At 41.8% G+C, this 16,888-nt stretch overlaps 1 protein-coding gene across 2 annotated transcripts in view; it reads right to left on the bottom strand.

Annotated features, from left to right (window-relative positions):
* Positions 1 to 2,459: 2,459 nt before the first annotated feature.
* Positions 2,460 to 16,888, bottom strand: part of CCDC6 (coiled-coil domain containing 6) — a 402,320-nt gene continuing 387,891 nt past the window's right edge. For both annotated transcript variants that reach the window (XM_085608834.1, XM_085608835.1), the window contains exon 9: positions 2,460 to 4,435. In XM_085608834.1, the coding sequence (XP_085464960.1) occupies positions 4,247 to 4,435 (189 nt within the window). In that variant the 3' untranslated portion in view covers positions 2,460 to 4,246. The remainder of the gene's footprint in view (positions 4,436 to 16,888) is intronic.

The following is a 16,888-nucleotide window of genomic DNA, read 5'->3' as shown; positions in this document are numbered from 1 at the left end:
AGTCTGTAAAAGCTCAAGCACTATTAAAAAAACTTTCCAACCACTTAACAGGCTGCCTTTTAAGCTGAAAATGGACAAAGGTTAGGTGGAAAAGGTCTGTTTAAACAAAGACAACGCGTACATACATATTTTCTGACACATCCTTTTTCAAACAAAGCAGAGCATAGATTATGTATTATTTTAATGCTTGCATATGTTCTTAACCTAATTCTCATTCATTATTACTCAAACCTTTGCCTGGTAGATGTTTGTATCTCCACAAACAACAGTTTGTGAAAATATAGATAATGAAGAATGGGATGCAAGATTCCACACTTGACATGCTCATACCAGACTGAAGTCTCTTCACACTTGCACATTAAATGCAATAACCTGCTTGGAACATTTTTGTTTTAAACTTACAATATCTTCTGCTTATCACAGCAACAGAAGGGTATCTCAAACGCAAACAATGGCATATTTCCAGGCCCTAGAGCCTTGGAATATCACTTTTTATAAGTCAGCTCAGCCACTTGCGAAATAATAACGAGCTAGTATTCGTATGTTGTATGAATTTGTGTGGTCAACAACATGCCAAGCATGTGGCTTGGAAAAGGCATTCAGTTTGCTTCCTTTACAGAGAAGTGTCCGTTTATGAGTTTTACAAAGTAGTAACCAGTGGGTGAGTATTTTTAAATGAAAATTAGGAGTGTAATACTTTGTTTCGATGTGGCATGTGCTTTGTCCTAAGGACAACTTTTCTCTATCCAGCTCCGTTTCACCCCTTTCAAAGGAAACCAAAGACATGGGATTGGGATCAATTCTAAATGAAAACAAGCTTCCTGTAGCAGTGGCTCGAAGTTTCACTTTTGAAATCGAAATTGTAAGCACTGAAATTCTAAAGACTTATCTGGAAAGTTGGCCCCAACCACTAGATGGGAGAGTGCAGGAAATTGTAAATCGATCAGATTCCCTTTATGGGAAAATAATTTAGAACCCAGAGTCTTCTAGAGGAGCATGACGCTTATCAGAGCAGATAAGGAATACAAACTAGCAAATAACGAGCTAACACTAACGTGAGGGTGTGCAGTTGCACTGTATAAACCCATCTATGACCTGGACAATGCTCCTAATACTTGTCAGTCAATTCCATGACAGAAGATATTCGTTAAGCTACACAAAGTGAGGGAAGACGTATGCATATGTACATTAAAACTGAAGAGAAACTATTTCAACCATAAGCCCCTAAACCGTAAGCACCGAAATGTGAAAAACCTTTTTTATAGAGAAAAGGAACAAGAAAACTAGTCAAAACAGTGGCAACAATTTAAGTCATTGGACTTGCAGTTAAATGTTGGTTTTGTACATGGGGCCTTAACACTATGGGATAAGGTTACTCTATTAATTCAAAATTCCTTGCAGGCTTTGAGGGACCAGCTGGTCCATCAACTGACATTTCAGCAGAAACAGGAGTAATTCGCAGAATGCTAGCTAATAAACAAGTTCAGAATATATTGGACTGCGAACATTAGCACTCATGTTCATTGAAAATGGCAAAAGGCTATGGACAGGAAAAATTTACAACTTAAATCAAGGGAGAGAAAAGAACAAACAAATCACAGCAGGCAGCATGGAGACAAGGTATAACAACATTTATAAAGGGAATAGGTCTGGCTTTAAGGGAACATGCATGACAATAGATGGGAAACAATGGGCCTACAATAAGATCCCACAATGAATCAATATCTTGGGCTACAACAATAATGAAGCTGGGGAAAAGGCCACAGGCTGCATGAACAAAATTACAGTGCACTCTGAAATTAGATTATGAAAAGAAGTCAGAGGATTAATTTTGAGTAATGAAATTAAGACACAGAAAAAATATTGCATAGTGGATACTTTTGACAAAGGCCAGTATTATCTTTGGATCTTTAAGAAAGCCTATATTAAAGGACACACTGGCTCATGTTGCATCTGCAGTCTAATAAAAGGTCCACTTAATGGCTCCATGAACTAAACCCAACGGGGGAACACAATGAGAATGTAATTATCCTCCTAATGCCACGGTTTTGAGGAACTGACCAGCCAAACAATGAGAAATCATGAATCACATAAAAGCCATTGCCCAAGTGTGTGTGGAGGTGAGGGGGGGGGGAAGAGTTAGTGATGCAAAGCCCATGCTCTCCGTACTGCCACTCATTGTCCTTACATCAGGATTTAATAACATGAGGTAAAACTATAACTAAAGCTGCCTGTAGATATTCCTAAAGAGTTTGTAAACGATGTAGTGGATAAGTTAAAAATGTCCAGATGTTCGCTTCACACAATAACTAATAATCATTGTAGCACAGAATTTTTTTTAATGTGGCTGGCTTGCAAGGATTCCTAAGGAGTTGGGAAAGAGGTGCACAGAGTGCCACGTTCAAACATTCTTACTATGAAGATACCGCTCCTGAAAAAACATTTAAGAGAAGGCGAGCCACAATGGCATGACTTTTATTCCTTGGCTCTTGATTTGTACAGTCTAATAAAAACATGTGCATTGGGTTGAGCCATTTGTTTATCACACACAGACCTCATTCTTTTACCAACAATGACAAACATTAGATAAGAGTAACAAACGTCCACATACTTTTTTTCTCGACATTGATATTTTGGTCTGAATAGGTTTCCTGTAACGTGCTACAGAAATAAGAAGGCAGCATTGATCAATTTTTAGTTCTCTGGCTGGCAACTGGTCAACAATATTTTGCAAAATGTGAATTATGTGCTGCTTTGTCTTGGCATTCCTCCAAAGAAACAAGACATTCCATTGTGCATTGTATTTGTATTTTATATCTTAAGATTTTAGTTGTATTATTGGCATCATCCGCTTTATGCAAAAGTAATTGAAATCCAGCTCATGGTTTTCAGAACTTGGTACAGTGAAGGAGCTGGGCAATAGGGTGCTACTTCTGCTAAAGTTAGAGAAAGGTACGAGACAGATAAGGAGGGCAGTTTTCTTGTGTATGTGGCCTAAATGAGAACTTACATTAGTGTGTCTGATACAGGAACAGTAGCAGCAGTACTGTGGGGAGAGCAAACAAATTTCCTGCCACTGCAAGATGAAACAGAACAATTTATTTCTACTAAATTAATCAAAATAATGTACTTCGAAATTTCTTTTTCTTACATTGTACCAGCATTTGCAGCTCAAAGCATTTATTAGAGCTATACTATCTTAATTTCTTAGGACCTTTGTTCTGTTTCTAACAAGCATCACAATATTTTAGCTACTCGTCCAGATTTCTAAAAACGTTCTCAAATATTAATTTTCTCTAATGTTTTTATAAACTTTTAAAATATTTGTTTACAATTCCGTTCCTAAAAGAGGATAAATGTAACTGCAAATGCAATACATCAACAATCGTACTACCCAGAGTAGGAGAATTTCAAAAGCACCATTTCAATTCAATTCTGGAGAAGCGTGGAAAGGAACACTTTCCCGTCAGCTTTGTCAAAAAATAGCAGTATAGACAGGGCAACATTACTTACTACTAAAACAAAAATTAATATCAGTATAGTGTGCATTACATTCCACATATTTCGACTATTTGAAAGGTTATTGGACATGTCAGACAGAACTGATGCTTCATGTGAGATCAGTCCTAAGAAAATCCCTGGATATGTCACGTGTACTTAATACTGAACCTGCAATAAAATATTTGCATGGAGATACAGTAAAGTTGCATGCATCTCAGGCACTGATTAATGTGTCTGTAAAAACATTTTTGCACTGAAGCTTACATCTCCATTTTATTCATAAGTGGTGAGGGTTTTTTGTATATGTGAAACAGCATTAAGAAACTTATAATACATCCTTGTCATGCCTCTAATTCTCAGCAAACTGCACTGAAACAAATCTTCATTAAAAGGCCTCCCTTTAATTCTAGAAACCTATAAGCCAAGAAATTAAGCACTGGAGCCATGTAACACGGCATCCAATATCGTACTGACGAAGAGTTAAGTAGGAAGCGTTCCAGCCAGAGAATGAATACATGAATATCCAGTAAACACTGACAGAAAATTAGGTTGGTAAAAGTGTTGTAGACCAAACAACACCTGCTCCATTTCAGACAAACATTTACAACACAATTAACAGTGAAGCCTATATAACTTCAGTGCAAATAAGTCAAATCCCAATATGCCAGGTTAAGCCTTTGGCTTTTAGTAAACTGCTCCATATTAAGAGTCCATCTCTGGATGCAGAGGCTGCTGAGCACATGCACTATGGCTGAGAGGAGGGGCGCGATGAATGCTGAGAAGAGGCAGTGTGAGAGGCTGGAGAGGAGATTGCAGGCTGCACAGGTGGTGGTGGTGGAGGTGGAGGCTGCACTGGGGTCTGTGTGTTTGGCGACGGTGGCGGGGTGGGACGCTTGAATTTGTCTGGACTGTTGCTTCTTCGTGGTGAAGGTCTCTGCAAAAAAAAAAAAAAAAATGTTGGCTTAAGTTCTGAAACCAATTCTAAAATAATCAACACTTGTGGATGAAACTAGTAATAAAGTTAAAAAATATTTATAAAATGAGATTTCAAAGGGGTTTAAATGGTTCTTACCAACACGCAGATTTATTCAGGATAATTCACATTCAAATGCTTAAAACTGGAAAGGTGGGCAAAGGCAGTAATGTTGAAATCAAGTTTACTTTTTTATCAATGAGAAATAAACCACAAATATATCATTTAAGTTTGTGTAAGTCAAAGGATATTAGCCTCTGTCAAACAATGGTACCCCGAAACGAGTAGCTTCAATTTTGCACTTATGACTAAAGCAGTAATTCGTCTGCTTAGCCCCCGGCAACACAAATCCTCGGCTTTCAAGTCAGAGGTGAGTACTTAGGGAGTTAAAATCTTGAAAAAACAATCATAGTACAGTGCATAAACAGCAGCATCACACTTTTCTACAGTGAAGATGGTATTGACATAGCTACAAAGATGCAAAATGCCCAAAACATCAACTGGCCACGATGTATGGTCAACCCATATAAAGCAGAGAATAATTCCACTATAGAAAGAAATTGTAAAAAGTTTTAGCTGAAATTTTTTAAATTGCTGTCAATGCTGCCAATTTCCAAAACGTTAGCAGTATTCAATATATATATTATATATATACACGCTCCATGGGGTGACCAACAGTAAGCAGCACTCTGCACACAGCCGCTTTTCCCCACAAAAGCGGCTTTATTGGTATGAACAACCTTCCTTTACAGTCCATAAAAGCATGAAACCGCAGCCTGACGCGTTTCCTGTTTCGCTTCCTCAGAGGCTGGCGCGGTTCAAAGGAACATGGGCGTGCACATCCCTCTAATTATCCACATCTTACGCTGTTTAACAGCTGCTCTGTATGAGAATTACGTTAGGATTTGTGGGAGATGTAGTCCGATTTCAACCCACAGATGGATGCGTCAGGCTGCGGTTATGGACTGTAAAGCAAGGTTGTTCATACCAATAAAGACGCTTTTACGGGGAAAAGAGGCTGTGTGCAGAGTGCTGCTTACTGTTGGTCATCCCATGGAGCGTTAATATTAAAGGCCAGTCGCCGAGCAAGCACCACCTCAGATTCACAGAGGGCCACGGAGCTCTGATATGCGGGGCTCGCTAAAGTGGAGCGCACATTCATGGATTGAGAACAACCAGCTTTCCAGGGGGCTCATCCAGAGCCTTGGATTGAGCATTTATTCAAGGAGCATCGATCTGTGGGTTGAAATCGGACTACATCTCCCAGAAATCCTAACGTAATTCTCATACAGAGCAGCTGATACACTGCGAACGATGTGGATAATTAGGGGGATGTGGCACGCCCATGTTCCTTGGAACCGTGACGCAGCGGTCGGCGTGGATGAGGACGTGGACGTCTTCGGTGCCCGAGTTTGTTTTCGGTACCGAGGGTAGGCGGACTCGAACCCGAGTCGCCTAAAGGCTTAACAGGCTTCTTTACCGGGCCTGAAGGCAGGGCATGGGAAGCAGTGTATCGGTGTGCACCTGGGCCCGAAGGTGAAGTTGGTACCCAAGCCTTTTTTGATAGTGTCGAGGGGGGGTGTGGGTCGGGGTCGACATCTGTACTCACGGCCCTTTGAGCTGGAGTGATGTCTTCGACGTCGGAATCATCTGCTTCGGAGGCGCTGATGATGGCTTCTTCGACCCGACCCTGCTCCAGAATATAGACGCCCTCTTGAAAGATGTCGTCGGGAATTGAAGAGGACGAGCGCGCCATTGTTCTTCGAGCTAGTCGGTCCCGGATCGTTTTCTTGGAGCGGAAAGAGGCGCAAGCGGGACAGCCTCTGGCCTCGTGCTCCAGTGAGAGGCAGAGGTCGCACACCTCATGTAGGTCGGTGTGGGGAAACTTGGACCCACATAGAGGACACTTTTTGAATGGCGTCCTTTCCATGATCCGGAGATCAGGCCCAGGTAGGCCTGAAGGCCTTCGGCGACAACCGGAATCGAAGACTTCGAAGTTGAAGGGTCGCGTGTGATTGGAAAACGCAATCGAAACAATACCGTCGAGAAGGGAAGGATTGCGCGTCGAAAGAGAAAACCTTTAACGGTTCCGAACTGGAACGCGAGAACACATCCGAGCCCAATGGCGGAAAAAAACTGAGGATGGAGCCGATGCGCCCATGCACACTATGATCCGAAGGAGGAGTCACATACCTTGTGACTTCCAAAGACTTTCCAAGACAAAAACAAGTGCAAACATCCGGGCCCAACACCAGATGGCGATCTATGCATAGTGTGTAATCTGCAGCTCATATGCCTCGAATATACTTATATATATATATAGAGTGTTTTTTTTTAATTAAGATTCTTAGTGAGCAGTTGTACAATATAGGTTAAAGAAACTCTGTAAAAGTGTTATGACTTATTATATTGAGAAAGCCAATAAATTGTATAGTAAGTGGTGGTACGATAATCTGCTCCTGAACCTTTGGGTGATTTTGGTGCTATATAAAACTGAAAAATAAAATTATGCAAAGCAGGTTTGAATATGGAAGCGATCTGGGGTGTGTACGGGATGTATGCAACAGTAGTTTACTGGGGGCAAATTGTGACGTATAGGAAGTAAACAGGCAATGTACAAGAAATACAGGCAGACACTGCAGCAAAAATGAGCAAGCCAATATTAAAAGTTTGTTATTTATATCCAATACAATGGCATAACCCCACGTTCCCAGACTATGTAATGTGTTTTAGCCCTGTTGTACACCAGCGTGGTTGCGTTTCAGCATGGCAAAAAGTTAGTGGTTTAGAGAAGCGTGGAATGAAGTGTCAGATTGGAGTGGCATAGAGTGGAGTACACTTTTATAGAGTGGAAGGTGTAGAGTGTTGTAGAGTGATGTGGCATAGAGTGGTGTGCTTTCAAGTGGAGTAATGTGTCAGAGCAGAGTGGAATAGAGTGTCACACATTGAAGTAGTGTCTTCTGCTACTAAATCCTATAACATGTTTCACACAACCATGACAATATGATCTAGACTCACTATTGCCCAGTCATGAATGTAATTGTGATGCGTCAATATTTCTACATTAGCGCAACGGTACTCGAGGCTCCCTTACAACAAAATGCACAGTGATCAAGCAAATTAATTTTCAAGTAATGCAACAGTGTAATACTTGGACTCCGTAAATACTACATCAAGATTATGGCTGTGTGGTGGGTGGGGCCCTGTATGATTGAAGGGAGACCCATGGTCTTGCAATAATTTAGTCTTGTTCATTATGTATAAAGCGCAACAATGGAAATTTTCACGACGTCTGATATGTGAAGGAAAAACAGTTAAGGGAGGGTATCTAGTCAATAACAGCAAAACCTACTGTGCATTTCGGGAAGAGTGGATATCTAATTATGAAAATTCAGGAATGCACAAAGTTGAGACAATGAAAGTAAGAGCACTTGACTTGATCTCACTGGCACCGCCTTCAGGTAAATCGCATAACATGTGGGAATAGCGTGTTTAAGATTATCTGATGGGGTGCCAAGAGCACATTTCTCTTGCTGCACAGGCTTACAGTTTCTCAATGAATTCTTGTCAAATACCCAGCATTGTGCACTTTGTTTTTCATAATCCTGCTTCCCATTTGTGAACAATGTCAATCTTTCCAAACACCACTATCCTTCTGTGATCAATAAGCCTTGCTGGAGAGTCAGCATCAAAGTGTAAAAGACCGAGAATAGGCACGGGTCATCTAGTTCTAGGCCAATAACCAAGTCGACCACAGGTTAAGAGAGACACTTGTCTCAACTGCACAAAGATGACATTCTGCTGAGTGTTGTTCCGATTTGGCTATGGCGGCAAGAGGCCATGTATGGCAAATAAGCACAATACAGCCAGTGCTTAATTTGAGACAGTGATTGCGTTTCGCTCATTTTGGGGCCCGGGACTTATTTTTTATCATCAGACTTCGACCCAGAACAAGAGAAATGCAGGAAAGGGGGTAAATAAATGAGAAAATAAAGAAGAAAAAGACGTGAAGCAGGCAGAAAGCAGGACACAAAAACATGCAAGAGTAAGATAAGGGGCACAGAGTGGATGGTGATGGATGAAAGAGGCATGAGGTGGAACCAAGAGTAGACAGCCTAGGCATTCAGCAACCCAGACATTTGGCAGCACTGAAGGCAGGTGTTTGGAGAAAAAAAACTGAGCTCAGTACTTATTCCTTTATAAATTAAGAGCTGCCAATAACAGGAGCAAAATCCAACCATGTCAACTTCCTTGAATAAAATAACGATCCCAAAAAGGCAACCTTAATCAGAGGAAGACTTGAACCCTTAAACCTTCAGAAGGTGAGGCCAGGAATGACTCAATCTAGCCTTTCTGCAAAATGGTTATCTGATTGAGCCTGTATAACCCCAACAAACATGGCCACTCAAGCTAACAAAGTGCCCTTGCAACAAGCTACATCTTAGCTCTATACTGGTGGGAAACAGTTGAACCCCACCCTTCTGAATTTCTGGACACTGGCATAAAGACCTCGAATGGATCATGGTGGACTTTATATGGACAGGGGTGGGGTGGGGGGGGGGGGGGGGGTTTGGGTTCAGGGGGGAGGGGGGTGCGCAGACATAAGGTAGCTTTGAAATTCCTTAAGAAACCAATCCACTTTTGATCTTGGTGGACTTTTTATGGACAGAGGGCGCACGCACAGGGTAGCTTTGAAATTCCTTAAGAAGCCAAAACACTTTGGATGCTTAGGATTCCCAGATATGAAACTATACTACTTAGTGCCACAAATTCAGTGAGGAGCAGATTGGTAGAGAGGGGAGCTCCTAGGAATTGGGATAATTGGGCAAGGCCATCTAAAAGTGAATTTTATGCCAGAGTATTGGGGATGGTGAGAATGACTTACCCCCACGTAACATTGTTACAGCAACCGCTTTGACATGCTGACGCATTGCTTTCGTAAAGCCACACCCAAGCCTTGAATGCAGAGGAGGAAGGATATGACGGAAACCAGTGGTACATTTATAGGACAAGAGTTTGGTTTACTCTGTTCAAACTGCATTAGAGAAATAACTTGTTCAAACATGCATGCTTGTTGGGGAAACTGTGTTAGCAACATTTGTGCACTTCCCTCTTCTCTTGTCACTAGTGCTAGAACACATGGAACGTTTATGAAATCCTAAACATGTTGGTGACACAGGAGAGTTGAGGGAGGCGGGAGATATCGGGGGTGTTAGCAAAATATAACAAGATGCAAAGAGAACAAGTTTAAATCCAGGAAAAACGGAACAGCAGTCACTTAACTGCAGATGTACCATTAGGATACAAAAGAGATCAGGGCCAAAACCAGCTTCTAAACCAAAGTCTATTATACCATTCCTGGAGCTGCACATACCAAGGCTCTACACATCGTGCTTTCTTGACGAAGTGCAGCTTATGGTGCCAGTTCACAGACTCTCACACCGCCAAGCCCCATCCCAATCACCCATGCAGCTGATATGGCAGAACGTTATTCCAAAAGCAGCATTACCAGCCTCGCGTCTACGTTAGGCTCTAGAGTCACAAAGGCGGCCATGTCTGGGATAGACCTGCTAGTCATTACCTGCTTCTGTGTGCTAATGTTACCAAATTAAGTTCTTCGTAGCACCTTTAGGCACAACTGTAAGGGGCTTGACGCCAGAGGAACACCGTACAGAGTCTAGGGGTTACCTTACGAATTGTCAACTTTGATATGGTAAACAGCCATAAAGTCAGTACAAAAGAAGAACAAAAACAGGCCGCCACCCACACAATGATGAGGACACAATGAGTTTAAAACCACGGCCTCTGGGGACTGGTGAGTGAAGGGAGCACTAGAGTGGATCCCTGCTTCAGCTCCTTGGAGACTGGTGAGTGCACGTTGAGATTCGAGCTTTGGCTTCGCAGAGGTGCTGACAAGAATTTCCACCAAAGCAGATGGAACCAGTACTTGGGCTTCGGGACACTGATAAGAGCAAACACAGGAGGAACAGGAACTAGGATGCTACAGCCAATAGAAACGTGGCAAGCACAGGAACCAAAGAAAAGCAAGGGGGTGGGGTGTAAGCCCCTTTTAAGATTTATCTTGAATAAAATAGATTTCACACAAACAACGCAAGCGCTCTGCGTGCGAAACCTAAAAAAGGACCGTTCTAGTAGGCGGTAATTCCCATAGGAAGGGGGGGAAAAAACCGGTGATGTGGGAAATGTAAACTCTCATAAAACTCTACAGAGGAAATATTACGTTATTTTCACCTTCAACTAGTCCTTACCAATTTCCTACAAATAAAACTATGTGAAAAGGACATACAAATTTCACTTGGTCATTTATTTAAACAAACAAAAAAGCCAACCATCAATAAGCTAGGTCTGGTGGCTTAGTGGATCAATGCCACCAGTGGAGGGGCCTGTGTTTGACATCAAGGTCACAGGTTTAAATCCCAGTGGGTACACTCAGCTTTCCATCCTTCTGATGTGGATAAAATGAGTACCGTTGAGTAACAAACATCTGCAATTCGACACCAAGTTGCCCTCCTGGGTGAAAGTGCGCTCTACAAATACATGTTATGTTTATGTTAATAGCCTTATGTTAAAGAAAAGTTATCAGGTGATTCAGTAATGTGTGGGACTGCCCCACCCCTTTAGTACCAATAATTTGAATAAACATTATCTGTCAGAAGTTTGTCTCCCGCCGCCTAGGAGAAATTTGGACCGGCTCCTTAAAATTTCTTAAGCTTGGAGATCTTCGAAGACACTCCATGCACAATCCTCACTAAAGTTCAGGTGTATACACAGAGAATCTTGGTGCATTATGCCCAAACAAATCCACTGTGGTCTCATCTGTCCAGGAAACAGTTACAGAAGTCTTGCTGCTCATTGAGATACTGTTTTACAAAACTAAGGTGTGGAGCAATGTTCTTTTTGGAGAAAGGATTGTTACTTACCCTGTGCGCATCTGTTCTTGGCATGTAGTGCTGTAGATTGACATGCTTTGCATAATTCTATCTAATGTTGGTCTCCGGTGATTACAAGTTGTTTTTGTTCGAAGACGTTTTAAGTCACGAGGGTCTGACTCCTCTTAGCAATACTGTGCATGGTCATCGACGCCACCTTCAGATTGTTTTGCCGTGGGTAGGTGAGAATGTAAGTATGATATATATATATATGCAATGTGATGTCCATGCAGTAGTATGATGTAAGTGTATAAAGTGTATGAACTGTTACCTACACAGGGTTTTTGGGGAAGAGGGTTAGCGCATGTGAATCTACAGCACTACATGCCAAGAAAAGATGCAAACAGGGTAACAATCCGTTTGAGGCATGTGCGATGTAGATACACATGCTTTGCATAGACTGTAAAGCAGTCCCTCTCCATAGGCAGTGGTTAAACTGTGGGGGGGTTGCAGTGGTTTAAAAAATAATTCTTAGGACTACTTGACCAACATTGGCTTTTTGGCGTGCAAAGATATCCAGACAATGTTTTGTGAAAGTATGTGGAGTGGACAATGATGCTGCTTTGCAAATATCAGCAATAGGAATACGCTTCCATTTTTCTAGTTGAATGTGCTTTAAGAGGAACAGAAAAAATCCTTTTAGCTCTTGTATAACACGTTTGAATACATTTAACTATCCATCTTTAAATTCCAGATTCAGAAATTGCCTTTCCCATACATGGAAGTGAGAAGGCAATAAGCAATTGCTTTCTTTTCCTGAAAGATGTAGATCTATCTATACAATACATCAGGGCCGTTTTGACATCTAAAGTGTGTAAATGCCCTTTCTACAACAGAATCCTGTTGCGGGAAGAAAACAGGTAAGTCAACGGATTGATTAATATGAAAACTGGAAACTACTGTAGGAACTTAGGATTGGTTATAAGTACTACTTTATCTCTATGTAGCGGGAAGAAGGGTTCCTCATGTGTTAGTGCCTGAATTTCACTGACTCTTCGAAGTGCAGTAATGGCGATTAAAAGGGAAGATTCGATGTTAAGTATTACAATTGACGAGAGTAGAGTGGGTTAAAAGGAGGACCCATGAGTCTTGTTAACACAAAGTTCAAGTTCCATGCTAGTGCAGGTGTAAGCCTGGGAGGAATGATTCTTTTAAGTTCCTCGATAAATGCTTTGATATCGGGGATTTTAAACAACAAGTGCTGTCTATTTTGTAAATATGCTGCAACAGCCTCAAGGTGTAATCGTATAGAAGTGTATGCCAAACCTGTGGGCTGTAAATGCAATAAGTAATTGTACCAATGCATGAAGAGGGTTGATGTTTTGTTTGTGACAGAATATAGCAAATCTTTTCCATTTAGCCGCATAACATTGCCTTCTGGTCGGTTTGCGAGTCTCTGTAAGAATGTCCATACATTCTTGAGGTAAACGCAAGTATTCAAATTCTAAGATTTCAGGAGTTAAATTGCAAGATTCATCTCCTTGGGATTGGTATGTAGTGGGAGAGGAGGAAAATCGTATGCAAATATTCCAGACCAGTTCACCCATAGAGCATTGCCCAATGGGAACCCACCATTTTTTGAAAGTACTGTAGAAGAACCATTGGATGGAGTTTCCATTCGTAGATTTGTTGCTGTGTCCTGATTAGAAAGTCCACAATTTTGATTGAGACATGTTCTGCTAGAAGGTGAAGGTTGTGATCTATTGCTAATCTCCATATTTTTTGTGCTAATGGACAATTGGAGAGAATACGTCCCCCCGTTTTTGTATTTATAATATATAGTTGTCATTGTTTTTTCGAATTGGGACAACTTTGTGTTGTAGGTGAGGTAAGAATCCCATACCCCATGAATTGAGGTTTTGAAGATGTGCACCCCAACCAATTAGGGAAGCATCCGCTGTCAATTATTTGTGGAACTGGGTGGTGAAATGATGCCCCATGGATAGATTTTGGGGATTCCACCATTGCAGAGAGTTATGTGCACGGCTGTCTACCAACACTAGATTGTGAAGTTGACCCAGTGACTGTATATTGATAAGAAACATTCTTATGGCGGTCTCATGTGTAGTCTGACATGCGGAACTATCAAAATACAAGATGCAATCATGCCTAGATGTCGGAAGAATGTTTTGACGGCCTGTTAGTAACATTGATTCAATAGTTTCAATGATGTGTCTTTAGTCTGAATTTGGGTATGCCAATGCGGAGTGTGTGTTGAGCATGGCCCCAAGGTAGTAGATGCGACTTTTGTAGGTTGATGGTAAACCCTAGTTGATGCAGTAAGGTTAGGGTTTGTTGGGTATTTTGTCTGCAAAGGGTGAGGCGGTTTGCTTTTATTAGCCAGTCGGGAATGGAAAGACATGTATGTTTGTCTGCGCAGATGTGCTGCTACCACTGCTAGACATTTTGTGAATACTCTTGGTGCACAGGTAATCTTGAAGGGAAGAACTTTGATTTGATAAGGATTTCCCTGAAATTGAAACACAAAATGTTCTGTGAGCTGGATGAATAGGAATATTTAAGTAGGCGTGATTTAGATCTAAGGCAGCCAAAGTCATTTTGTAAAAAAGGAATGATCATATGGAAGCGTTCTCATATTATGTAATGATTTAATAGTCTGAGATAGAGAATGGGTTGTAGCAGCCCATCCTTTTTGGGAATAAGGAAGTATGGCGAATAAGTTCCTGTTCCCTGAAACTTTTTGAACTGGTTCTTTGCTCCTTTTTGTACTAGAGTTGTCATTTCTTGCTGTAGGAGAATTTGATGTTGAATAGACAGTTTAACAGGCAAGATATTTTGAGGAGTTGTAATGAGCTCCAGACAGTAAATGTTGGATAATATCCAACACCCATTGACCTGTTGTAATTGATTTCCAAGTAGTGAGAAATTTTCGAAGATGACCCAGACAGGCGTTAAGTGGTATGGGGGAATGGTAAGGAAGCCATTATTTGTTGTTGTTTGAGGAACGGGTACTGTTCCCTTGGTCTCTTCCTTTAATTGTTTACTCTACAAGAACCTCTGTAAAAGGATTTTTGAGTAGAGGTTTGTCCTGGGGTTTTGTATGCTGACCCAGTGCTGTCCGAGGTGGCAGATTTTACACCTTGCTTGGTCTTGGTAGGAACCATGGTATGGTTTTGTCTGTAGAGCCTTCAATGATTTTGCGACCTCTTAATTTTCTCAAGGGCTGTATCCACTTGAGGTCCAAAAAGATGTTCCTTATCAAAGGGTAAATTTACGTGCAATGATATTGGTATTCATAGATCTGGCAGTGGTGTCCGCTGCATCTAATGCACATTTTAATTATAGGTAATGAGTTTTCCCTCATTAACAATTTCCTGTGCTCTTCAGGTAGGTGTTGGAGGAGACCCTCCATTTCGTCCCAGTGGGCTATGTCATATCTTGCTAATACAACTTGGCTACTGGCTATACACCATTGACTAGCTGCTTGTGCAGCAACATGTTTCCCAGAAGCATCTATAATTCAGATTCTTTCGCTGGAGGTGGTGCGTCTCCTAATGCTTGGGAGTTAGCCCGTGCATTTGAGACTACCAAAGAGTCTGGGGTTAACTGACCTTTAATAAAAGTAGGATCTGATGGTGCTGCATTATATTTTTTGTCAATGCGTGGTGATTTTAGCTTGGCCAGGAGCTTTAAACCCGTTGTCTGTATGGCGTGTCATTCCTTTAAAGAGTAGTAAATATTGTTCCTCCCCTGTGGGCACTAGATAAAGTTTTGAAAAAGAAAATCCTCCTCCACTGTATCTTTATATAAAGGGACCTGGTGGAAAGTTGCTGCCTGTGCTATTAAATCCTGATATGCAGAAGCATCATGAGGTGGTGATGGTCGTGTGGGATACAGATCAGGGTCTGTATCCTCTTATAGTTCAATATCATTGTCATCCCACGCATCCGTAGGGTGCATGTTTTGTGGAATCTCCTCCAAATCCTCTATTACTGGTGATTGAGGAGACACAATCTGCCTCAGATAATTGTGGTGAGTGAGGTGGTGAAGTAGATGGTGGAGGTGGTGTTTGTGGGGTAGGTGAAGGTGGAATAGGAATGTGCAATGGGCTAGTGGCAGCATCCTTCTGCTTTTTCTTTAGAGGCTGTATAGGAACGTCCAAAGCCTCTAGAAAATACAACTGCTGAAGAGTGAGGTTTGGTTTGTTGAAGCACTCTTCTTTTAGTTCCAGGCTGAATCTGGAGGCTTTGTTTCAGGTTGAGCCGTTCTTGAAATTGTTAAAGGATTGGGTCCGGTAGAGTTTTCGGCCCCAAAACGAAGCATTTTGGTGACAAAAGCTTCGATCTAGTTGGAGCTGTGTTCAGATACAAAATCAACTGTTTTTGTTTCAGTATTGAGACTGAAGATCGTGGGGCTGCAGACCCAGAGGTGGTGGAGGCCCCTGCTGCACGCTGAATTTTCAGAGCCAAACCGGAGGGCAGGGCATCCAAATCAGTTTCAGTGCGCACAATGTCTTATTTGCAGTGGCAGACCGTGGGCACGCTTCTCTGTCAGAGTTGAAGCTTTGGATGAGGATACAAGTACTCACTGCCTGATTCTGCTGTGCTGGCTTAAGGGTGGTCGAGGCCTCATCTGATTGGGACGCTGAATCGGAATCATGGATCGATAGTGATTTCTCTTGTGCTGCTATAGCTTCTTCCTCACGTCGACCGAAAATGTCCGGTACATCGTCTGCCTGCCCTGCATTTCTTAGAGTCGAGCACGTCGATCTCGAAGAGTCTTTTTGGATCTAAAAGATTTGCAGGCATCACAGCTTTCATATTGATCGGACGAAAGGAATAGGTATACAAAAGGACTGTTGGTCAGTATGAGGATACTTGGGAATGACAATTCGGAGATAAACAGAACAGAGGGCGTTCCATTAGCAGATCATTCTCCGAAATGTAGAAAGGAGGCCCGACCGGGTGAGGCCTGTGGGCATAGGAAGAGAGCAGAAGACCCACTACGCAGAAGAGTGATTGCTCAGACGCAATAAAACTACACAATCAAGACAATTCCTTCCAGTGGAGATGTACTAAACAACTGAAGGTAGCCTAAAGGAGTCTTGAACCGGAGAGCGAGATATCACATCCGAATCCGTTGGCCGAAAAAAACAATCTGAAGATGGCATCGATGACCATGTGCAGTATTACCAAGAGGAGCTTGTGACAGCCTGTGACGCTAAGAAAACGTCTTAGAACAAAGACAACTTGTAATAATCAGAGCCCAACACTAGATGGTGGACTTATGCAAAGCATGTGTATCTATAGCATACATGCCTCAAACACAGGATTTCTCATGGCTTCCCTTGCAAGAAAGCCAAACTTGTTGAGTATGTTCCTAATTGCAGAACTGTGAACTTTTACTTTAAGCGAGTGAGAAGGAATATGCTACTTACCAGTATGCATCTGTTCTTGGCATGTAGAGCTGCAGAGTTGTACACTTAGCATAGATCGCCATCTGG

This window comes from Triturus cristatus, chromosome 1_2 (genome assembly GCF_964204655.1).
Source record: "Triturus cristatus chromosome 1_2, aTriCri1.1, whole genome shotgun sequence".
NCBI lineage: Eukaryota > Metazoa > Chordata > Amphibia > Caudata > Salamandridae > Triturus > Triturus cristatus.
The sequence above is the reverse complement of the archived record's forward strand: the minus strand, read 5'-3'. Positions and strand labels throughout refer to the sequence as shown.